At 41.5% G+C, this 25,953-nt stretch overlaps 1 protein-coding gene across 2 annotated transcripts in view; it reads right to left on the bottom strand.

Moving 5' to 3' along the window:
- Positions 1–1,198: 1,198 nt before the first annotated feature.
- Positions 1,199–25,953, bottom strand: part of CCHR8.PART1H16orf46 (chromosome chr8.part1 C16orf46 homolog) — a 222,167-nt gene continuing 197,412 nt past the window's right edge. For both annotated transcript variants that reach the window (XM_044081796.1, XM_044081797.1), the window contains exon 3: positions 1,199–3,185. In XM_044081796.1, coding sequence (XP_043937731.1) covers positions 2,088–3,185 — 1,098 coding nt within the window. In that variant the 3' untranslated portion in view covers positions 1,199–2,087. The remainder of the gene's footprint in view (positions 3,186–25,953) is intronic.

Below are 25,953 nucleotides of genomic sequence, written 5' to 3'. Positions count from 1 at the left end.
CAACTGGCATTAACACATGTACTCCCTGCAGTAATACTGACAGGAGTGCAGCATGTTCAAGCAATAAAAAAGATAAAGTAGAAACTAGGCACACAACATTCAGGTTCAATACTTACTCTTTTTAATGGGTCTACTACAAGCACCGGTTCCCAGGAACTTGAAGACCACTGTCTCACAGCCAGTATTTTGTTGTTCACATGGACTGCCACTCATGCCTGAAATTAAATGAATTTTGGCAAGGTGTAGCAGCTGTGTAGATAGAGTGCAGCTGTGGTGAATGAGTGAAGTAACACTGTAGCTTAATGTTTCAGATAGTGATTGGTAGGGGAGGTAAGGTTAAGGAATGGCAGCAGAGTTTAGGGTTAGGATGTGTCAAGGAAGTTTTAGATTTAGAGGGCCATTGGAAAGTTCAGGTTTAGGGTTAAGGAGGTGCAGTGGAGTTTTAGGTTGAGGGGGTGATTGGAGACTTCAGGGTTTGGGAAAGGGAGTGGAGTTTCAGATTTAGGGAACAATCCGGGATTTTATATTTAGGGACAGGGAGTGGAGTTTTTGGTTAGGCATCACTTGAGGACCTCAGGTTTAAGGATTGGGAGGAGAATTCTAGGGTTAACATTAGGGAGCAAGAATCGGGTTAGGGACTGGGAGTGAATTTTAGTGTTACAGTTAGGGATCTGGTAGAACTATACAATTTAATAGGGTTGGGTTGAGGGATGGCAAGGTACCTATGTAGAATTGAGCTAGTAGGATTTAGGGCACTTACTGTTTAGAGCAAGTGGCACTGAGTAAATGTGTAGTAAGCTACTAGCACGTTAGCATTTGTAGCAGACACTTTTTTACATTAAGGGGTAGTGGATACCCAGTATTACTAATGGAATGACAGCTACTGAAAAATCAAACATGTTGGTATTATGAAGGCATTAACATACCTAGAAAAAAAGTGTGTGTGTGTGTGTGTGTGTGTGTGTGTGTGTGTGTGTGTGTGTGTGTGTGTGTGTGTGTGTGTGTCTGTATGCATCTGTGGGCCTGCTTGAACAATAGGGTAAGGAAGAATGATCATAACTTTCCCTTATGCTGATATTTTGTGTGCTTTGTGAAAATGTTAAATGCTTCACTTATTCAAACAGTGCTAATTAAGAAGAACGGAATTACTCAAAACTTTTCAAAAATCAAAATTTTGCATGCATCATCTAATAGCTACTCATATTTCAGTCTTTTTAATGCAAGGTCAACAGTTTCTTAGCATTACTTCTAATGTGTTCCTGAGAACCAGTCTCCATGGAAACAATTTTCTATCTGTGTAGGGAATACAGTACTGCTGCTTACAACATCTTGAGGCTACAGAGAAATACAATTATAGTATCAACTTTAAAACAGTCACAGACTACAGATACTTGGGTAAAATTACAAAAACAGGGTCCTCGTTACAAGGAATAGTTACACCCTCATATGATGAAACCCTAACTTCCAGGAATATCATAATATCCTAAAATGATGCAATAGACTTAAATGTGGTGCCCCAAAGTATTAAACAGCTAAATGAATAACCTATGCACAGCTTCAATAATTCCAATGCTTTAGTTAAGACCAGACCTTACTTAACTACAGTTATCCCATTTTCTACACCTACAAAAAAATACTGTGTGAACTGTTGTAACAGCAAATGAAGATTTTGTGACAGCAAATATGTTTGCTTCTAAAAGTCAGAAAACGCCAGCAAGTAGGGCTTCATTCTTGCCTTGGAATTGACTGCAATCAGGTCTCGTAACAACGTGACAGTATGAACACCTACTCCTACTTACTGGCATTTTTTTACTGATTTTCAGTGACAATGTTTCATGCTGTAATCATTACATGTGTAACCTTTTATGCAGTAATGATTTTAGGTTTCAACCTTCCATATGCATTATATATGCTCATTTGTGCTTAATAATGTTCAGTCTACATTTTAAAGGATAAAAAGCACTTGGCACAGATTGAAAAAGGCAGACATCGGTTGCCATAGTTATGGCAAAAAAGTTGGAAACTAAATTGCTTATTTTGTTCTGCCATTGCCATAAATGTAAAACACAAAACTTCTGCTACAGATTTTACAGCAGTCTATAAGGCACAGCTGGTATGGCAACTCTGGTGACCAATAGCTCAGGTAATAGTGGCACTGGAACATCTACTCCTCCCATTCTGTTTCTTCTCTGCTCACTGCCATTATCACTTCTGCCACTGGTAGAAAAAGGACCTCTAGATAACTCATCCTTCTTTGCATTCCTCTTGCAATACTGAATAGTTCTCGGGTGCAGAAGACTCTGAGTGGAAGCAGAATCAGATGGTTTTGAAATACTGGCATTAGGAATTACAGAACTGGCTTTGCCTGGCATTAAAGAACACTGACAATTCCAGTGGTCCTTGTCAGTTAGTATCTGAGTCCTTAGATCTAGTGGCACAAAGGCAGGTAGAACATTTTCACCCCTAAGTTGCCGCCTCAGAGCATCTGCTACTACATCTGGAGATGCTGCATTGACTGGCATTTGTAAACCTTTAGCATGACCCACAACTCCAGCAGATGCCTTGTACTGTGTTTTCTCCTCATTCTCAGGTGTAACAATTTTGTTCTTCTTGACAGAAAAATCCAGAAAGTCATTGGGAACAACTGGTTTCAAAGGTGGTAAAACAGCAAAACAACTGAAAGCCAAATTTTCATTAGTAACATAATTGACTCCACACATGTAGTTAACACGGCCTTTCTTTGCAGTCTTCTTCTCTCCAAATCTCATCATACTGTAAGTGTGTGACTTCTCTTGTTGCTGTACGTCTTCTTCCTTTAATGGTTTTACATCATTTTGAAAAGAATGTGTCAGATACACTTCTGCATCACTCTTGTCCTGTTCATTAGATTCTATACCATCACCACAGCTATAAGCTAAAGGAGTTTGCATTTCAGAAGAATTCAGCACCTCACCATCAGCACACTGTGAGAGATTTTGAGCTATTGTTTTAGGCTTGGTAGGGGGCTTACTAACTTCTTTTGAGTACTCTATTACAGACTTAGTTTCCAGAGTTCTTTTTTCTTCTGGTAGTTGTGCCAAATCTGTACAAAGTGTGCAGTGGTAGACTTCCCCATATTTGCTTTTCTGTAGTTTCTTCTGTGGATAAAGGCAAGCAAAAGGGGAAGCTCTTTCCCAACCATGTACCTGAAAAACACAAAACCACACCAAATAACACAAATTTAACTAAAGCTATGATCTTTGGGCAAAAATTGTGTTACATGGTACTTTTCTTATTGTATGAAAAAGAAGATACTACATTGGGAACACTGTTTCAGCTACATTCAAAGTAAGAAGTGAAAAATATGCAATAAACTATGTTAAAAAAGGATAAATGGCTTAATGCAGCAAAGTACAGCTGTGTAAGAACTTACCATAATTCTAAATATTTGAGTAGATCATTGTTGCACAACCTTCAGACAGCTCAGCACCCTTCCCTCTCCAGATATAGCAGATGCCATTCCTGCTGAGATGTTAGGACATTTGCAGTATAAAACAGGTGTCTCCATGTCATATTACAGCTTTCATGCAATCTACACAAGACACTAAGCATAGAAAGATAAAGATTAAGGTCTAAAGAGAAACACTGAGAACTATACAGAAAGGAGACCCTCATATTCTAAAGTAAGGGCAGCTAGAAGGAAGGAGGGCTTCCCAAAATCCTACTCAGACATAAGCAGGCTCAAGGCCCTGAAATAGGAAGGGGAAAAAGCATATACAGAAGAGATGGTATCCCTCCCCAGTCTAGGATGCCCAATAATTAGAAGGGGGTGGCAGAAGGAAATAGTACTGTAACAGTGATCTACTTGAACATCTACTACTACTGTAAGTTCCTACACAGTTATATTGTGTTCTTCATTTAGACCACTGTTGCAGGAGTCCTCACTACCGGGATGATTCCCAGAACTCTACCATGAAAAGAAGAAGATGAAACAAAGTGGATGACTTGCAGCATATCCTACAGTAGGGCAGCTCTCACCCTGCAAACAATGTCCATCTTGTAATGGTTTGAAAATCTATGAACATCTCCTCTGTTCAGGGGGTTACCTTTGTGCTGGCTTTCTTATGGAAAGTCATAACAGTGGCTATTATCATAGTTCTATAAGTTCTAACAGATCCTGCCAGTTTCCTACCCTGAGATGAATAGCAGAACATGATGCAGTGTGTTAGCCATTTAGAGAATATTAATTTTGGCATTGTCTTCCTTACTTTCCTATAAGAAAAAAATGGTTCTAAATTCTCTCCTCTGGTTTTGTGCAACTAATGTCTGTCCTACTTGTGAACCAATAGTTTAGCTAGGGTGGGGCAAGACAGGCAACTGCCCCTTGCGCAAAGTGTTGGGGAGTGGAGGCGCAATCAGCCAATCCTGATCTCTAATGCAATACTTGCTTTTAAAAGCCGGTATTGTGTTTGCGGTCAAACCTAAGTGTTATAGACCACACATGGAGCACTACAATGTTTAAACTATAACAAGTGTTTGCTATACTGCAGCAAGAAATTTGCTACGGTTTAAAAGTAAAATAAATAAATAAATAAATACCACTTTTTTTAAGTAAAACCTGACCACAGTATCTCTCCATGCATGCAGGGTATAAACTGTAGCAAATGATTGCTACATTTGACACAAGCATTTTTTTTTAATAAATATAAAAGGGTTGAGGGCAGAGTACAGAAACGGGACATGAATGGTTAGATGGTTGGGGGAGCTTGCTGTGCATATGGCCAACTGATTGGTGTGCCAGTAGAAAGAACATCTGTTTTTTTTTTTCTCATTAGTGGAAGAGCTTGGGGGTGGATCTGTAAGAAGCCCCTCATTACAATGCAATGACTGGCTTAATACAGTAAAGTGTTTTTTTTTTCCTTTCTGCTCTTCACTTAGAGCTGAGGGTGTAGAGTGCTGGTTCATGGTACTGGCACAGGGCACTTGTTGAGCTAGCTATGCTTCTGCTGTGTACATCTAGAAAGCACAGTTTTTTTTCTTCTTCTCTGTGTGGGTTTAGGAAGAAAGCAGGTTGCTGGATAGCTTGGTTGAGTGGAAAATTCAATCAGTACCCTAGGCACAAAGGAGTGATTTATTCTAAGATTCAACCTGTCCTTGTGATAAACTACTAAATGTTCTTTTCACATCAATGCTTGGTTTCACGTAGCCAAGGTGATAACTACTAGCAGGGCTGTTTTCCAGGTCAGGAACAAGGGGCTGTGGTTGGAAGTTGTATGATACATGTGTCACTTTTCAAGGGCGTAATTCAGTTCCCAAGAAGGAACAATTTTTCTTGATGGTCTCAAGTGTAATACTTCTTTTAGGAACTATCTGACATGTATGAGACATGTCAAGGGTAGATCCAATGATAAGATGTCTGAGACAGCTGAATAGTGCACTTTAAGAGAAGTACTGGACTACTTTAACAAACAGGTTTGAGTGGACAGATCTAAAAAGCTTCTGTATGGAGACAATGTGGCATTACAAGTTGAATTTGATCAGGAACTTCAGCAAATGATAGGGGAATGGAATGCAAAACTTAAGGCTTGTGGGATGAAACTGAGTATAGACAAGACAGTGTCAAAAGCAGCAAACATTGAAATCAGAAAAATATGAAGATTGAGACAGAAGGGGAAATAGTGGAACAGGCTAATAGCTTTAAGTATCTGGAAGGAGTGGTTGAGAAGAAAGAAAGAAATTCTGAAAGAGAAAATGAAAAATAAAATCAGAAGTGCTGCAGCCATCTGGCACAGAGCATTGGAGGTAGTGTGAATCGTGCCAAAGAAGCTGAAGAGTAAAGTGTGTAAAACAGTGGTGCAACCAGTACTTCTGTATGGTGCAGAAACATGAACAGTAAAGTCAATGCAGCTGAGGAAATATAAGTGATGGATATGAACTGCCTGAGAAGGGTGGTAGGATGCACACTGTGGGAAAGACAAGGAAATGCTGGCATCACGAATCCAATTGGCCCCAACCACAAAACATAAGGTCAAAAAGAACAAATTATGGAGGTTTGGGCACATGTGCAGGAAAGAAGACAACATGAAGAAGATTATTTTGGAATAGCAGAAAGGAGGCAAGAAGAAATGAGGATGTCTGACCAAGAGCTGGATGGATTGTGTGAGAGAAGACCTGCGACAGTCAGTTGCAACAAAATGTACGACGTGCCAACAACTGACACAACACTGACCCAATGTATAAAAAACAAGAAAAAAGGGGATGATGCTGATGATAAGGCCAATCCTGCACTGAAAAGCTCACTCAAGTGCTTAAGTATCATGGACGCCGATGCAGTCTTTGGGTTCTGATTACTTCTAAAGCATGAACAGGAAAAAAAAAACTTCTTCATTCAGAAAGATAGTATTTTGTTGAGGTTGTTTTTCTAGCCTCTTTAAATATATTCAGTATGTCCTTTATGAACTGGCTTCAGGTCGGTTTTTCAAGGACATAATTCAGGTACTATTGAGGACTACAGTGTCTTGCATAGAGAGAGAGAGACACACACACACAAAGTCATAAAATATCAGGATTTGCGGCAGAAATGAGAGCAATGTGGGGGAAGGATACCCACACAGTTCCAACAGTAGTAGGAGCAAGAGATATTATTGCATAGGGAATCATTACTGGGCATACTGTGGGTGCTGTGAAAAGCACTTTTGGCTGACATCAAAGATTGAAACAATACTAATTTCATGAACTTTAATCATACTTTGGCTTAGGAATGGGGTCCATTCCAGTCATGGTATTAGAAACCAAAAAGATTTGGAGAAATTAAAAAAGGAAAAGCATTTTCTTTTTGGTGGTCTCAAGTATAATATTCCCTTTAGGAACTTTTTGACATGTTGGCAATACGTCAAGGGTAGATCCAATGGCAAGATGTCTGGGACAGATGAATAGTGTATTTCACAAGAAGTACTGGACTACATCAGCAAATAGGTTGTCTATGAACTGTGTAGGGGCTGTGTTACCCTGCACCTGCTTTGGTTGATAGTACACTGGATCTGTGAATTTAGCTGAAGCTGTGAAGTACATTAATACAACCCAAAAGGAATTCTCTGTCTGAGTATTTGGACAATAAACCTGGTAGATCAATAGACTGACTTGATACTAGTTTCATTGCCTATCCCTAGCATATTATTATTTTTTTGTATGCACAGGCACCCTGTCCTTGTAAAAGATCAGGTAAGAAGGATGTACTGTTACAACTTGTAATTCATAAACCCTTTTGGCTGGAGTTTAATAAATATTCTCACGATAAGAACTTCAATTCTGCATCTGATTCAGGCTTATAAGGGAGAAATGCAAACTTCTCCAACAAAAACAGAGATCCCATGAAGGAATGAGATCACTGACAGATGGTGTTAAAAGAAAGGTATTCTTCAAAAAGGCTTTGTATCTCTTTAAAGACACTAAGGTGATAAAATGGGAGTTCTGGTAGAAATCAAAGATAACTGCTAAATGAACTTTAGGTGAACTTTAATGGTCAAATAACTAAGTCGAGAGTCATAGATTTCCAAAATTTAATCAAAAGCTGAAGTGACATGGTCTATAAAAGTTTCAGGATCTTTTGAAGAAGCCCAAAAAAAACATGTACACTTGCTTTCATAAGCTTTTCTATTATTAGGTTTCTGAGAAAATGAAAGAATATGAACAGCCCTGAAGGGAAAGACAAGATTACTGAACATCAATGAAAGAGTAGAAACCATGTGATTAGAAATAGGGAGTAGGATTCTGATGGGCCAGATGTCATCATCTGCTTTCAGCTGTTCCCGTTAGGGGTCGCCACAGAGGATGGGCCAGATGTAAAGAGGCTTATTCGAGAGCTGAGACATGAGAAAGGAGAACCATACTTGTCAAGGCCAAAATTAGGTTATCAGAATGATTTTGGACTTCTACTGTCTGGTTTTCTGGATGAAACTCACCATAAGAGGAAATAAAGTCTGTAGGAGTAAACGGTCTACTTCTAAATGATAGCAGCCTGTAACATTCCTCCACTGAAGTGATAAAAGGGAATAGAAGCTGCTGTACTTGACACTGATTGAAGAGGTCAACAGGTCACAACATGGCTTTTCCAACTGACAAAACAACTTCTACACAACTAAGATAACTAGGAATCATCATATGTAATCAGCAAATAGTGTGCTTGTCTACTAATGAGCTATTTCGCCTGGAATGTGGTTTGCTACATGAAATTTCATGGTCAGTATAGAGAATTTCCAATCCCTCACTGATTTTCAACACAAGGAAAAGGAAAAGCTTTCCCCTTGCTTGCTGACATCCCAAAACACTGCAGTGTTGTCACAGTAGATGGTCATTACACCCCAATGTAGGGTGTCCTGGAAAGTTTGGGCTGATAGACGAACTGCCTTCATCTTCAGAATACTGATGTGTAAGCTGGCCTCCATGTGTGACTAAGCACTCAGATCCTCTAGCCTTGACAAACCTTTCACCCAAACCTTAAGTCAGAAACATTCATAGTGACTGCAATAAGAAGGATGGGAATCAGAAATCTGTTCCCTTGTATAAGCTTGGGTGGGTGCAACGATCACAGCAGCTGAGACTTGCAGAACCTGCATATCTTTATTTGCTGGTACATTGTGTCTGAGATCTGAGACCACTGATCTCACAGCTTCTATTGCTTTGCTCTTGTGTGATACTTGGCAATGTATAACACTGTGGTTGACACTGCCATCAACAAATGGACAATGGCAAATTGCAACTAAATAAATTGTGAAACTGAGTTCTGGAGAAGTAGGCTTCTTTCTTATGGTAGGCAAACACTACATGTAACCATCTGCACACTGCAGTGTATGAACTTGAGCAGTTCAGATGGCTGAAAGACTTTGCAGCACTCTCTGTGACCTTCTAAGGACTGAAACAGACTCAAACAATTCCAAAGCAGATATAAAACTATTCAGTGAAGGATTTCCAAGGAGCCTGTCATTCAGGTAGGGGAACACATTTTCCTCTTGCAACATCTCTTTTGCTTCAGTTACAAATATAAATCTAATAAATACCCTGGGGGCTGCGATGACAACAGAGAAATGAATCTTGAATTCATAGTGATGGAAGTGCAGGTACCCCTTGGACTTCCTTGCTATCTTTATATGGAGGTAGGCATGATGGAGCTCCAAAGAGCTCACTGAGTCAAGCATGGAAGGATGGGCTGCACCATGACAATAGGACAGCCTCCCTGGGGATGAAACTGTTAAAGCTGCTTGAGTTTTTTTTTTTTGTATTCGAAAGAAACTGAAGTAATAAAGTACAGTTGTGTACACTTACCATAAATGTAGATGTTCGAGTGTATTCACTGTTGCAGTCCTAACCAATGGGTTATCTGGCTTCCAGTAGCCCTCGATCGGCCAGAATACCAAAGGTAAGTAAATATGACATCAGCTGTCATTGGTTGTAAAGGACTTCAGGACATCCGGTACAAAAGGAGGCAGCCAATGTCACTTCCTCAGTCTTTCTTGCCATAACAGTCAGGAGCCCCCAGAAAACAAGGCTTAAGCCAAAAGAAACTTTGGCAAATAAAACCAGATTCAGCCTGTACCTTAGGAAAGGAGAACAGGAGAGGACCAAAAAAGGGGGAATGAGGGAGGGAAACCAGGACTGCAACAGTGAATACACTCGAACATCTACATTTATGGTAAGTGTACACAACTGTACTGTGTTCATTCTGTTTCACTGTTGCAGTCCTAACCAATGGGTTGATTACCAAAGCCCAGAGAAAAGGGGGAGGTACCAACAGAATCAAGGATTGGAGAGAATGCCCTGCAAAACAGCAGTGGCAAACCCTGCCCTGGCTCTAGAAAACAAAGGCAAATTATAATGCTTTGTGAAAGTGTGAACAGAAGACCATGTGGCAGCCTCTAAAATGTCTTTAGTAGGGACACCCCTTAAAAAGGCTGCAGAGGTGGAAGCTGCTCTTGTGGAGTGGATCCTAACCCCTTGAGGAGGAACCTTGCCATGAAGGGAATAACAGAAAGTAATACAATGTGCAATCCATTAAGAACTGGTTTGCTTAGAGATAGCTTTGCCCTGAGCTCCAGGGGCAAAACTGACCAATAACTGTGCTGGTTTCCGAAGGTCTTTAGTCCTGTCCAGGTACAACCTGAGCTGTCTGTGCACATCAAGAGAATGTAGGATCCTTTCACCTCTATTTCGAGGATTTGGAAAGAAAATAGGAAGGTGTATGGACTGATTAAGAGTCAGGCTAGAAACCACCTTAGACATAAAAGAGGGATTGGTTCTCAGAGAGACACGATCTGCATGGAATATAAGAAAAGGCTCCACAGCCATGAAAGCTTGCAGCTCCGAAACCCTCCTTGCTGAAGTTATAGCCAAAAGGAAGGCAGTCTTCCAAGAGAGAAACTTTAAATCTGCAGTGGCAGCTGGCTCAAAAGGAGGAAGGGTGAGTTTCTCTAGAACAAAATTAAGATCCCAGGCTGGAGTAGGTGCCCTTCTGGGAGGTTTTAAGTTGCAAGCACCTCTGAGAACCATTTTCAACAGGGGATGAGAGAAAATGGGTTGCTCAAAAGAACAATGAGCAGAAATGGCTGAAGCATGGATCTTGATAGAGGAAAAAGAAAGACCACCCTGAAGCAAATCAGCCAAGTATTCCAGGATCAGAGGAAGAGTAGGCTGAGAAGACGATTCCCCTCTAGCCTGCATCCAATGAGAGAATCTTTCCCATTTGGCAGTGTAAGACTTCCTAGTGCTAGGCCTCCTGGCCTCTTGAAGTACATTAACCACCTGCTGGGAAAAGGAAGAGGAAATGCATTGATTCATACAATGAGCCATGCTGCCAAATGGAGAGACTGAAGATGAGGATGTAGACTGTTTCCCCCTTCCTGAACCAAAAGATCTGGTTTTAGAGGAAGACGCCAAGGAGGAAGTTTGGAGAGACTGCGAAGCAGTGGATACCAATGCTGTCTGGGCCAGTCTGGAGCTATGAGAATAGTCCTTGGTCTTTCGTCCCTGATCTTCAATAATACTCTGGGAAGAAGAGGAAGAGGAGGGAAGGCATAAACTGACAGAAGCGTCCAAGGGAAGGACAGAGCATCCACTCTCCAGGCCTTGCTGTGATGCTGTCTGGAGCAAAAAAGTGGTAGAAGGTGGTTGCCTGGGGAGGAGAAAAGATCCACCTGAGGAGTGCCTCAATGTTGAATGATGCTGTCACAGACTGCTCTGTTCAGTTGCCACTCGTGAGGATCCAGGATCTGTCTGCTCAACTGGTCTGCCAAAACATTGAGTCTCCCTGGAAGAAACTGAGCTAGGAGATGCAGCCCCAAGGATGCTGCTATGGACCAGAGAATCATGCTCTGTCTGTATAGGGGGTAAGAATAAGTCCTTCTCTGTTTGTTGATGTACCAAATGACTGTGGTGTTGTCTGTTCTGACAAGCAGAGTTCCTGGAGATAGAAGATGCTTGAAAACTAGTAAGGCCTGCTGAACTGCTATCAACTCCTTTAGGTTTATGTGCAGGTGCATCTGCTGGGCATTCCAATGTCCCTGTATGCATCTGCCATCCAGGTGAGCTCCCCAGGTGTAGTCCGATGCATCAGTGGTAAGAACTTGAATGGCAGAAGGTGGGCGAAAAGGCATGCCTTTGTTTTGTAGACAGGCTGTCGCCCACCAAAGAAACTCTGTCTGCAGACATGGAAGCAGAGGAATTATCATATCCAGGTCCTGTGTGTGTTGACACCAAAGGTTCTTGAGGTACCATTGCAATTTCCTCATATGCAGTCTTGCATATAGAATCATGAGAATGCAAGAGGCCATGTATCCCAGAGCTTTCAGGTATTTCCTTGCAGGGAGCTCGGACAGGCTTGCCAAATCCTTGAAGTAAACTGAAAGAGCTGCCTGCTTCTCCTGGGTGAGATATATCATCTGGGTGGCTGTGTTCAGACTCACTCCCAGGAATGTTATCTCCTTGGATGGCACCATTTTTGATTTTTCCTCATTGAGAGTGTAACCCAGGGAAGAGAGACGAGTTTTTACAAATTCCAGATCCTTTAACAGCTGTTCTTGAGAATTTGCTTGAATTAGACAGTTGTCCAAGTATGGATAAATCTGAATTTTCTTCTGCCTGCAAAAAGCAATGACTGGAGCTAGGCACTTTGTGAAAACTCTGGGAGCAGTAGATAAGCCAAAGGGCAGTGCAGAGAACTGATAATGTTGCTTGACCACTCTGAAATGAAGGTATTGCCTGCAACTTTCTCTGATAGGAATGTGCAGATAAGCTTCTTTGAGATCCAAAGTTACCAGCCAGAAGTCCTTATCTAACATTGGCAGCAACTGATGCAAAGTGAGCATTTTGAACTTTGGAATTACCAAGAAAGAGTTCAGAATGGATAGGTCTAGGATACGATGCCAGGTGCCTTCTTTTTTGGTACTAAGAAAAGTCTGGAATAGAAGCTCTGGCCTACCTGCTGAGCAGGAACTGATTCTACTGCTCCCAGATGTAACAGAGACAAAATTAGCTTTTCTACTTCTGCCCTTTGGTTTGGAGGAGTGTACGGGAATCCTTTGGGTACTGGAAAGGTGTAGAAAGAAAACCTGTGTCCTAGGGATACAGTTCCGAGTACCCATTTGTCGTCCATGATGGTGGCCCAGACATTTGCAAAAAAGGCAAACCATCCCCCTAAAGGATTCTCCAGGCATGCAGGAACAGGCAGAAGTTGGACAGAGTCATTGAGAATGTTTGGATTGAGATGCAGGCTTAGAACTTCCTGCCTTGGAAGTGGAAGCATGCCAATGCTTAGACCTTTGAGGGGTAGCCACCTGCCCCCTAGAGGATTTGTAACCTCTAGTCCGAGAACGGTTCTATCTGCTGGTATCAGGAAACAGCCAACTCTTAGAAGGGTAATTCCTGCTGAAGCAAGGAGGTTAAACTTGCAGACAATCCTTAACTGTTTGCATAGACTTGGCCTTATCCTCCATCTTTTTGAACACTTCCTCTGCTTTGCTGCCAAAAAGACTGTCCTTATGTAAAGGTACATCTAAAATCTTAGACTTGACAGGCTCTGGAAGGGGCTGCTCCCTGAGCCAAGCATGCCTGCTGATAACAGATCCAGTATCTGTAGCCCTGCAGGAGGCTTCTAGAATGTCAAAACCACAATGTAATGAATGTTTATTAACAAGACTGGCAGAATTCAACAAATCCTGCATATCCTTACTCTCTGCCAAAAGAGGCACATTTGCAATCTTTGACCTAATAGCTTGCAAGGTGTGCTGCTGATACCTAAGCATATGAAAAAGGCAATTAGTAGACCTAATAGCAAGAGTGGAAGAGGTATAAACATTTTTACCCCACCTATCCAGGTTCCTAGACTCCCTGTCGGAAGGAACTGGATTTTTGGCAGCAGTGGCCTTAACTCCTTTAGGCCCTTGAGAAATAACCTCTGGGTCAGCTAGCGGATTCCTAAAAAGAAATAAATGAGAATCAGGGACTCTATAGTACCTGTCAGGTTTCCTGGGAGCAGGAGGAACCGAATTTGGAGTCAAGGAATTTTCCAGAAAAACATCATCAACCACCTCCAACATTGGAGGAATAACCAGAGCTTATGCTGTGGCAAATCCAAAAACTCCCTAATCCTTTTCTTAGATTGGAGATAATCCTGACTTTCCCATTTAAAATGCTCCCTGAGAGTATTCAAAGTATCACCAAAAGAGAAATCCTCTGGAGGAGAAGCAGATGGAATGGATTCCTCTGCATCTGAATCCTCAGAAGGAGAAAAAAATCTGAGAAACTTCCTCTTCATCAGCGAAATGCTAGAAGTATCAGAACCTAAATAAGATAAAGCCTCAGGAGAGACATCCCTACCCCTTTTTGAAGGAGGAGGCTAAGTGTCAAAGGAAAAAACTTCAAAAACCAATTCACGTAAGGTTCAAGTATGGCACCCTTTATTAACTTGCAACAAGGAGACAAAGCATGCACGCAGAATGATTTGTCTGAACATTCATAATTAGTGTGGTACTTTTATACAGTTGTTTCCATGTCACACAGTAAATGTTACTATTCTATTGACATAGTTAGACACAGCTTTCTGTATTGTTCTACAGAAAATGTTACTAGACTAATTGCTGACTAGTTGAGAATAACTGCTGATTTACAAAATATTTGAGAAAAACAACCTGGCCTTGGGGCTTATTTTAGCCCACCACACACTTTCTATTCTTCAATTGTGCAGTTCTAATATATGTGTTACATTTTGCCTAGATTCAAGGTACATTTCTAACTCCGGTATAAGTAATGCTGACTATGGTTTATACTTTCAAGCAGCCTTTGTTTTCATTATCAGTAGCTTCTAGCAGCTATGTACTTTCTCATGGCATACGCAGAAAATCAGTAACTCCTTGTTAAGTCTCATGACACTAGTAGAAATTAAGCACTTATTATTATTTTCATGACATTAGCAGAAATCAAATGCTCCTTGTTATGTTTCTAATAGCTGTGCAGATTCATGCAGTGTGAACAGAATAAATGTATTAACCCTTTTAAACCTCGAATGCACTAAGCATGCATATTACTAATACATATTTTTCTAACACTGTGACCCCTAATAAGAGTCAAAAGGTCATTAGCCATTTTAACCATTTGAGATTGAGGGGAACGAGAGGAAACTGGAGTCTGTTTCTTCACAGGCTTACGACTGGAAGATTTACCTGCAAGTCTAAAGGACTCGGGGGGGCCTGGCAACCGCCAAAGTCGTGGCAGAGGTCGTCGGTATGAGCCTGCTGTCCGAATGAAGAACGGAGGCCTCAGACATCGGAGTCAGCTTAGCGGCTCCGGATCCAGCTAAAGAAGCAACAGGTGGAAGGTCAGAACACAAAATGGAAGCCGGAGGCCTGTGGGACTCCGAAATGGTCTCAACCGAGGCCTGCGGTTGAAAATCCTTGGACTGCAGGAGCTGCAAAGGTGCCTCACTGGCTACTGCAGGACTGACGACCAACTTAACATCATCTGAAGACTTGACCCTCTGAAGCCTGTCGCGGTCCTTATCTTTACGCTTCTTAGGGATATCTGAAGCCTGAAGACCAGCAGACGCCATACCGACAAACTCAGGCCACACTCCAAAATGCTTAGCTAAAAGCTTAGCCCGATGATGAATAGTATGCGGATTAAAGGAAGCACAGAGATCACAATTAGGAACGTCGTCGTCAAGGCCTAAACAAATAATACAATAGGAATGAAACTCTCTATGGGGAATCTGCTTTCCACAAGTAAGACAACTATTAACTTTTTCTGATATTCATTAAGGCAAGAAAAGAGGATCCCCAACGGGGTACTTAGCTGTAGTTGACTTCAATTTTGTAGTCAGAAACCAAAAAGGTAAACTGCACTGGCACTTGTGCAAAAAAGCTTCTGCTTCGGGCTCCGTGGCAAGAAAGACTGAGGAAGTGACGTCAGCTGCCTCCTTTTGTATCGGATGCCCTGACGTCGTTTACAACCGACGACAGCCAATGTCATACTTAAATACCTTTGGTATTCTGGCCAATCGAGGGCTACAGGGAGCTGGATAAACCACTGGTTAGGACTGCAACAGTGAAACATGATGAACATCAATAAACCTGCCTCATCTGGTTGGGCATACTGGATGGCTCCTTTTGCAAAAAGGTTTAAGATTTCTTCTCCTTCTGCAGTCTTTTGAAGGGATGGCACTTCATGCAGGAGTAAGGAGTAGGAATGCTGGGTCAGGTTGAAATGTGACAATAAATCTGGATATTACTGTTCTTAGATAGAACATCACAGTGGCATGACAGCATGTCACCTCACAGCAAAAGGTTCTCCTGTTTGATTTTTGGCAGGGGTGCTTTCTGTGCAGAGTCTACATATCCTCCCTGTGTGCGTGTGGGTTTCTTCTGGGTGCTTTGGTCTCTTCTCACATTCCAAAGACATGAATTAGGTGGTTTGGGTACTCTAAATTGGCTGAAGATGCGAGTGTGCATGTGAGTGTGTTATGGAAGAACAACCATGGCAGGGCTAGCCACCGGCAGTATGAACCTTGGCTCTAGATGACTATCACTGAAGTAACACCCCAACCCCATTGGGGAAAAAAGGCTGTGGATGGATAGATTACTGTTCTTGGATATATGGCCAAACAAAGAAACCACTTTTTGTTGACTTTACTTTTGTTGACAATTATTAAGAGATTACCTGCCATTGACTACTATACACACAAACCTCCTTGATAGAAACGGAATTTTGAAGGGGGTAGCCTCCCATGTCACTCACACTCCTGTATCTCAGTGACTGCATAACCTTATGGAAAACAGAAAATTCTTCGCTCAGCTTTCCTGTGATCTCTCTGTATTAAAAATCTATATTTCATTGAAACACTCGATGCATTTAGTTCAATGATTTCCATTTCACTGGAACATGGCTAGATAGCAAGCAGAGAGCTAAAGTCCATATCCACTTTTCCCAACTGATTGTCAACCACAGAAAAGTGGATTGACAGATGCCTCCTGACTGCCTCCAGAGTGGGACAGACAGGCAAGACCTAAGGGATTCTGCAGCCTCTTGCTAGAAGTAGACCATGGCCATCCTGTTTTTGCTGGATTTCCCTCTTGGTGGTGGTGATGGGGAGTTGCTAAGGTAGTTTTTGGTTTCTTCCTGGTTGTTAATTTTAACTGTGCCACTCCTGGCTACAACTAAATCATAGTCATTGTGGACTTCAGTGCATCCTAGAAAAGGGGCATTAGAGAGTCTGAATGTTGTTGTAACAGCTATAAGGATTTGCAATCTGTATTTTCTATGTCCAAACTCATGTCAAGTTCAAAAAACAGTGGGACCCTGAAACAGTGACTTCAAGGAAATTCCTTTGATTTTTTTCAGAAAAATCTATTAGCCAAAGACAGCAGTGATGGTACATTACAATACTGAAGCCTGCAGCTTGTGCTAATCTTTCAGCAGTTACAGGACAGTCTCACGGTAAAAGATAAGTGACTGAGATATATGACACGACTGATAATTAAGACTAAAAGTTATGTTTCAAAGGTCAGTCTGCAGCTTGTCTAGTGAATGCTGAAATTCATCAACCAGGTCTTGCTGAGACTGAATCATATATGCAAGCAGCTCTACCCAGAAAACAATGTAAGAAGCTCTAATGGAAATTATTCATTAAAAGAAATATGGCACTCATGAAAATCAGACTTTTTTTCCCACAAAAACAAACCAGTAGTATGCACTTCATTCTCCAATGTATGCTGTAGCACGGCAAAACAAATCTGGAGAGGAAAGATCTAGGCAGTGCATTATTCATTAAGGGGAATGACTTAGTAGCCTGGGAAATTTTCAGATGCTGAGCTCTCCTAAGTCTTGATAACCTTAATTGTATTTGTTAACGAGAATGGAACTCCTCAGTCTTGATTCACTGTTGTTTATGGTAAACACAGGGAATTTTTCTGGAGAAAGCCTATGTCTCCAGTGGTACACATGGTCATATGTATGGGTCAGATGCTTTAAGTGGCTCTTTTCCCATGCGGACACTTTTATCAATTTTAAGTGATCTCACTTGATTATTCAATTTTTCTACTAGAATGTTTTCAGAAGTACACGTAATGTAAAATAAGTCTTAGTTGTTTTTTCTTTGCACTCTGCTGTTTCTATGATTTTAGTCAAAATATGGTTGCTATAGAAAATATACCTCTTCTGAAAACATTAAGGAAGGCCATTCAGAGTACAAATGAAACTTAACCTGCCTTAATGAACCTTGTGATGGTTGACCTCCAACATATCATGCAAAACAGCTTTCTCAGATTAAGTACAGCATTTGAGAGAAAAAATTAACACAGAAATATCTCAGCTACCCCATTCATTGCACTTTCAGGGTTTTACACGAGTGCACATAAACTAAGAGATTAAGAGAGATGATCTTGAAAATTGGACATAAAGAAACAATCTGTGAATAACTGACTTACCTGAGAAAAAAAAATGGGATCCTCTTGTCTTTCTAAGAAAGGAAACAGAAAGGAACTAGGTGTCTTGTCCGCGACAGAACTCTGAATCAGCAAGTGGACCCATTGCACACCAAAATTAACTTCATCAATGTACTGTCACTCTTCATATTTAAGTGTTTGGACTTCTCAAATACAGCACATATACGCAATATGACTAGAGAGTTGGGTGTGGCCATGAAAAGTACAGTTGTGTACACTTACCATAAATGTAGATGTTCGAGTGTATTCACTGTTGCAGTCATTACATTTGGGTTATCTGCTTGCAGTAGCCATCAGTCGGCCTGATTAACAAAGTCTTGGGTCCTACATCGTCGGTTGCTGTCTCTTCTTCCGTGACGTCAGGCCGTCAGGGTATAAAACATGCAGCCGATGTCATTACATCAGTTTTTCTTGCCCCAGATGTCAGGTATCCCCCTAATAGGAAGTAATTACATCTATAAATATACAAGGTTATACCTCAAACAAAAAAGCAAATACACCAAACGCTTTTAAGCATTGAAAAGGAGATAAGAGGTATAGCCAAAAAAAGTCAGGGGGCTGGAGGGAGGGTAACCAGGACTGCAACAGTGAATACACTAGAACATCTACATTTATGGTAACTGTACACAACTGTACTATGTTCTTTGTGTTTCACTGTTGCAGTCATTACATTTGGGTAGATTCCCAAAGCTAAGGATGGGAGGAGGAATTTAGATAGCATTAGGACCAGCTATAAGGCCCTGCAAAACTGCAGTAGCAAAACCAGCTCTGGATTTAGAGAAAATTGGCAAATGGTAATGCTTGGTGAAAGTATGTACAGAACTCCAGGTAGCAGTTTCTAGGATGTCCCTGGTAGGTATGCCTCTGAGAAGGGCTGTAGAGGTAGATGCCACCCTGGTTGAGTGGGGTCTGATCCCCTGTGGGATAGGTTTTCCATGGTGCTCATAGTAGAAAAGAATGCAATGGCCTATCTATTTGGGAATGTTTTGCTTTGAAATAGCCTTCCCCTCTGTCCCTGCAGCAATTGCCACCAGCAGTTGTTCAGATTTCCTTTGAGGATTAGTCCTCTCCAAGTAAAATCTAAGTTGTCTGTGCACATCTAAGGAGTGCAGTATCCGTTCCCCTTTGTTCTGTGGATTAAGAAAGAAGGTTGGCAAATGAATGGACTGATTAAAGGCCACACTGGATGCCACCTTTGGCATGAAAGAGGGATTGGTCCTGAGGGACACCCTGTCCGCATGAAAGATGATGAAAGGCTCCACTGCCATAAGGGCCTGTAATTCAGATACCCTTCTTGCTGAAGTGATGGCTAAAAGGGAAGCTGTTTTTCAAGAAAGGAATTTTAAATCTGCAGTAGCAGCTGGCTCAAAAGGAGGAAGGGTGAGTTTCTCCAATACAAAGTTAAAGTCCCAGGCTGGAGATGGAGCTCTCCTGGGTAGTCTTAAATATATGGCCCCTCCGAGGAACTGCTTGAGCAGTGGATGAGAGAAGAGGCAAGGTTCTGTGTTATAATGAGCTGAAATGGCTGAGGCATGAATTTTTATTGAGGAAAAAGACAGGCCCTTGTGAAGCATGTCAGTTAAGTACTGTAAAATCTGAGGTAAATTGGGCACTGCTGTGCTCATCCCTTGAGATTGGTTCCAGGCACAGAATCTTTTCCATTTTTTAGCATAAGATTTTCTAGAACTAGGCCCCCTTACCTCTAAAATGACATCCATCACTGGTTTACTGAGGGATGGTAAAGGTGCACTTAGGTAATTAGGCAGGCTGCTAGGTTCAGTGTTTGAAGCTGAGGGTGCGGAATCTGGTTCTCCTGCTGGGACGGCAGGGTAGGAGTCTGAGGCAGGTACCATGCAGCCAACAGTGACACACTGCGCAGGAGGGGGTACCAGTGTTGGCATGGCCAGGCTGGTGCAATCAAAATCATCTTTGGTTTGTCTTGTTTGAACTTTAGTAGTACTTTGGAGAGCAGAGGAGGAAAGGCATAAACTGATAGGTTTTTCCAGCTGAAATACAAGCATCCACCTTCCAAGCTTGTCTGTGGGGAGTCCTTGTGCAAAATTTTTCCCAATCGATAGCTCTGGGGGTAGGCAAACAGGGCTATATCTGGGCTCCCCCATTTGCTTGTCAACATGTTGAAAATCCTTGGTTCCAATTTCCACTCGTGTGGGTCCATGAGGTTTCTGCTTAGTCTGTCTGCCAGTGTATTTAGTTTTCCTGGCAGGAATTGAGCTTGTAAATGCACTTGGTAGCTCAAGGCTGTGTTCCAGAATGCCATGGCTAGTCTGCAGAGGGGGTAAGAATGTGTACCCCCCCCTGCTTGTTTATGTACCGCATAACAGTGGTGTTGTCCATCTTTTCCATTAATTGTCCTGGAAGAATGTGGTCTTTGAAGGCTGTCAGGGCATTCTGTACAGCTAACATTTCTTTATGATTGATGTGAAGGTGCATTTGAATTGAGTTCCATTTGCCCTGAATGCACTTCCCTGCCAGGTGTGCCCCTCCATGCATAGTCTGATGCGTCCTGTTGTTAGGGTTTAGGTGGCAGGGGATAGTGTGAATGGTAGTCCGTTGTTTTGGTGGCAGGCCTCTGCCCACCAAAGGGACTCTAGGCGTAAACAAGGAATGATAGGAATCACTGCTTCTAGATCCTGAGACACCATAGGCTTTTTAGATACCATTGTAGTTTCCTCATATGCAGTCTTGCATATGGAATTAGAAGAATGCAGGAGGCCATGAACCCCAAGGCTTGTAGTATTTTTCCTTGCAGACAGCAGGGTTTTTGTGGCCACTTGTTTGAAGTAGGTTGCCAAGTGAATTTTTTTTTCTGGCGTGAGGAAAGCCATCTGGGAAGTTGTATTCAAGCTTGCTCCCAGGAATATAATTTGTTGACAGGGTACCAGGCGTGATTTCTTTTCATTTATGGTGTACCCCAGACAAGTTAGCACCCTTTGTACAAAAGCCAGATGATTCAAAATTATGTCCTGGTTTTCTGCCTGAATTAGACAATTGTCCAGGTATTGGCATATTACAATATTTCTTTGCCTGCAAAATGCAATGACTGGAGCTAGGCACTTTGTGAATACCCTGGGCGCAGTAGATAAGCCAAAGAGCAGTGTAGAGAACTGATAGTGCGTGTAGCCTGCTTTGAAGCGTAAGTATCTTCTGCAAGATTCCCTGATTGGGATGTGCAGGTATGCTTCCTTTAAATTTAGTGTTGCCAACCAGGCATTTTTGCTTAGCATAGGAAGCAACTGGTGAAGAGTCTGCATCTTGAATTTTGGAATCACCAAAAAGCTGTTTAGAGTAGGCAGGTCCAGGATAGGACGTCATGAATTGCCTTTTCTGGGTACCGGGAAAAATCTTGAGTAGAAACCTTGTCCCTTTTCTTCTTCTGGTACCAACTGAAGAGCCCCTATGCTTAAGAGAGAGAGTACTAGCTTTTGGGCCTCTGCCTACTGATTTGGAGGTAGATCCGGCCAACCACTTGGAGTTGGTAACGTGTGGAAGTGAAATCTGTATCCTTGGGACACTACATTTAAAACCCATTTGGTCCTGGGTAATGAGTTCCCAGTTCTTTGCACGAAGTTCAATCTTTCCCCAAAGGGCAGTCACTTGAGAAGTGCTTGGAAGTTTTAAAAAGAAGTCATAAAGACAGTTTACCATAGGGGGAGATTTGGAAGTGGAGGCCCCCCACTGCTTATTCCTGTGCATCCCCTGGAACTGAAGCCTGGATGCTCTGCTGGATCTGGATTTGGACTGAGAAGGTCTGGAAGAGGCAGGAAAGGACCAATTCTTAGAAGACCAATGCCTACTAAATCTTGGAGGTTGTACTTGTAAAACATCTTTAACAGTTTGCATAGATTTAGCTTTTTCCTCCTTCTTTAAGAACTTCTTCTGCCCTGTTGCCAAACAGGCAGTCCTGATTTAAGGGAGCATCCAGTAATTTCACTTTAACATGATCTGGCAGGGATTGCTCCTTAAGCCAAGCATGCCTTCTTATTACAGACCCAGTTACCGCAGCCCTGCAAGATGCCTCTAGTGAATGAAAACCACATTGCAATGTATGTTTACCAACTTTGTCAGCAGAATGCATTAAATCCTGTAAATCCTTATTTTCAGCACAATCAGGAAACAACATAATTTTCTGTTTAAGCAATCCAATAATATGCAGCTGATACTTTAACATATGAAACTGGCAAGTCAAGGCCCTAATGGCCAACGTTTCAGAAGCGTACACCTTCTTACCCCATCTATCCAGAACCCTGGAGTCTCTATCAGAGAGCGAGGATTTTTGGCAGTAGTAGCTTTAATGTCCTTGGGTCCCTGTGAAACGGTTTCAGGAGCCGCAGTAGGATTTTTGAAAAGGAACTTGTGAGAGTCAGGAACCCTGTAATATCTATCAGGTTTTCTGGAAGCAGGAAGTAGAGTCAGAGGCCATGCTAGATTCTGAAAAGGCATCATCAACAATGTCCAGTACAGGAGGTATAGCTAAAGGCCTGTGCTGAGGCAGGAGTAAGAAATCACTAAGCCTCTTTTTAGAATCAGAGAGATCCTGACTTTTCCAACAAAAATGCTCCCTGAGAGTATGCATGGTTTCACCAAAAGAGAAATCCTCTGGGGGGGGGGGGTTAGAGGGAATAGAGTCCTCAGCACCAGAATCCTCACAGGTAGATAAGGGTAAATCCCAGTCATCAGAGGAAACAGAAATTTCAGAATTCTGGTCAGAAGTATCATAACCAAACTCAGTCCTAGGTCTCTTAGAGGGGGAAGGTTGGCTTCGCCTGATTAAAGTAATAAGATCTTCAGTCATTCTTATCATATGGTTTTTAGGCATAGAGGCCTGACCATGCGATCTGGGTGTCAATTTTCTAGGCATGGTTCGAGTTTTAGGCCTTGAAGAAGAAGATGGCGTTGGTTTAATATACAAGTCAGTAAGCCTGAATACACCCTCAGAAGCCGGTGCCTACACAGTGGCTCCAGACCCATCCAAGGTAGAGACATCCACAGGTTCCATAGTTGAAGCATCTCACGGCATACCGGACTCCGAATGGGTCTCACTAGAGGCCTGCGAATCTGAAGTAGCGAGTATCAGGGGCTGCGAATGCGCCTCACTGAGTACCGGCAAACTGGGCGGCCTGTCTCTGTCTTTATATTTGCGTTTTTTCAGAATGTCGGTAGTCGAATGGCTTACCCAAGAGATATCAGGATAATTGAACCGAGCACCAAAATATTTAGAAGCCCAAATATACCGTTGATGGATAGTTCGTTGTTTAAATAAGACACAAAACTGACAGCGAGGTACGTCATGGTCAGGGTCTAGGCAAGGAATACAGTATGAATGAAAATCTTTATGAGGTATTTGCTTTCCACAAGAAATGCAATTATTTACTATGACTGACATCGGATCATCGGAAAAAGTTTCCCCAATGGGGTACTTAGCTTTTAGTTGAAGACTTCGGTTCTGAAACTCGAAAACGAAAATTTCTGGAATCGGCTGACCGGCACTTGCGAGCTGCTTCTGCTTCAGGCACCGCACGGCAAGAAAGACTGATGTAATGATGTTGGCTGCATGTTTTATACCCCTGACGACCTGACGTCATGGAAGAAGAGACAGCAACCAATGCAGGACCCAAGACTTTGTTAATCAGGCCGACTGAGGGCTACTGCAAGCAGATAACCCAAATGTAATGACTGCAACAGTGAAACACGAAGAATATACTGTACCCAGTTTTATTACGACCCAATTAAATAAACAAAAGCCACTACCTCCTTTGATAAAAATATTTTAAAAAAAGATATGCATCTCTAGAGATCTTCACTTTCCAGATGTTCTAATTATCACTCAAGGTAATAGTGTTTATTTTGCTAATACTCCCGCAGGGGTGAAGTTCCTAGGTAAAAGCCTGGCAGTTCATCAATGGCACTCATAGACCGAGTGTATAAGAGCCAAGTAAAGTGAAGGATGGACTGGTGTTGTACAAGAAGCGTATAGAAAGGGCCAGTATCTTTGGATCCTAATGCTTCACCATCTTCAAGAAAAAATAATAATACTTTGGCAAATAAACATGAGACTGCAGGACCTCTCATAAGCAATTTGCAAACAAAAACTGATTTCCATACTCATAGAATAATTATTCTGAAGTCATGTGTAGTCAGCTGGCTGCTGAAGAGATGGGTTGCAATGGAAACATCTCGCATCCCAGAACTTCAGCTCAGTAATTTGAATTTTATTTATCTGATTATACTAGAAAAATTGACAAATGGTTTAAACAAAATAAATGTGAGATAAGTATTGCTAATACTGAACCAGTGAATACTAAGCTTAGATGGTCAGATATTTTTGATATCGTTGTCACGCCCAGTGGAGGGTGAGGAGTACAGAGAAGGCAAAATGTTAGTATATGTATTTCACTTCTAATAGGCTTTCATAACAAGATGGACTCATGAACATTCTTCAGTAAGCATCTGTTGATTTGTTTCCTGTCCAATATTAACAACTGCTAAGAAATGTAAAAAGATTTGTTCTGTGTAGAAAGTTCTTTTATGGAATTCAGAACCTATGCCTAATAAACAAGTACTCAGGAGATCTTTGTTAGAAAAATTAATGCTGTAGTGTTCATTTTTAATTAGTGATTCTTCTATGATTGCTACAATGTTACTTTTAATGAAAGGAATTATAAAAACATCCGGTATTCTGTAGTTTGAGGAGAGATTACCTTAATTTCGCAGTTTCCCATGTACATGTTTCTCTATCATATAAACAAGATTATTCTTCTCTGCTGAATTGTGTCATGTGAAAGTTATTGGGTACTTTAACAGCTCTAGTTGTTCTAACGCACAGTTTTCATTTACTAGGTTTAACCTGCAAATGGTTTATGCATATCCTTCACTGCTTTGCTGCTGCACTGTTTTCAGTTAGATCAGGTGCAATGCAAGAGTATTTTAACTCTACTAGTATATGTAAACTATTTTAAGTTTTTTTTCACTTGCTTAACAAATGAATGTCTGCATTTTTACAGTGCTAGGACACTTTATAGCACAATGCAAACTTCTGTCAGGCACCATACAAATATTTTATTTATTTATTTTATTTTACATTTGTTAACCGGGAGAGTCCGACTGGATACATGTCCATTTTCAGCGGAGGCCGGTGAGAAAAGCTCCAAGTACATAACAGACATATGAACATTGTTAATGCAAAAAAAGGAAAATAGTTGAGTTCTAAATACAATATAAAGATACATCACATCTTGGGAAAAAAAAAACAACAGCAGCATATAAAAAAACATAGGTCAGTTACAAAGGGCGCCTTGTTAAAAGCAGTTAGGGATAGTGAGGTAAGAGAAGGGTAAATGATAGTGGTTAATCAGGTTTGGAACAGGGACATTGCCAGAGAGTATTGAGATGGGGTTTAAGCTTTTTTGAATTGTAGGAGTGAGGGTTCTGAGGTGAGCATGGTGGTAGGGAGTTCCACATTTTACCTACAAAGTTTGAGAATAGAGAATCCCCAGCAGAATTATTGGCTTTGGTAGTTTGAGCTAAGATCTTATTGGAGGAGCGTAAAGATTGCAGGTTAATATAGGGGTGAATGATGTTTTTCAGAGCTGGTGTTTTCTCTGGGTGATACAGTATCTGGTGAGCCATTTTGAGTTGGTTGAAATGGAGTTGGCTGGAAAACTCTAACCACCCTAGTTGCTTCAAGTTAGTGCAGTGGTGCGTTCTAAAGGTGGAATTTGTGGCAAATCTAGCTATGTGATTGTAACAAGAAGCAAGTTTGTTAAGGGTTGTCTTGTTTAGGTTTGTAAAGAGGGGGGGAGGCATAGAAAAGAGTTGATAGTAGGTGTGTGCTGGCAATTGTAATTTTAGCATGAGGAGTGAGAAAGTGTTTTACTTTATAGAGAGCCAAGCTTTTATTGACGGTTTTGATGGTAAGATTGAAATGGGTGTCAAATTTAAGGGAGTTATCAATGGTAACACCTAATAGCTT

The sequence above is a fragment of the Protopterus annectens genome, chromosome 8.part1 (genome assembly GCF_019279795.1).
Source record: "Protopterus annectens isolate FY-2018-M chromosome 8.part1, PAN1.0, whole genome shotgun sequence".
NCBI lineage: Eukaryota > Metazoa > Chordata > Ceratodontiformes > Protopteridae > Protopterus > Protopterus annectens.
Note: the sequence above shows the minus strand (reverse complement) of the source record. Positions and strands in the feature narration are given on the sequence as shown.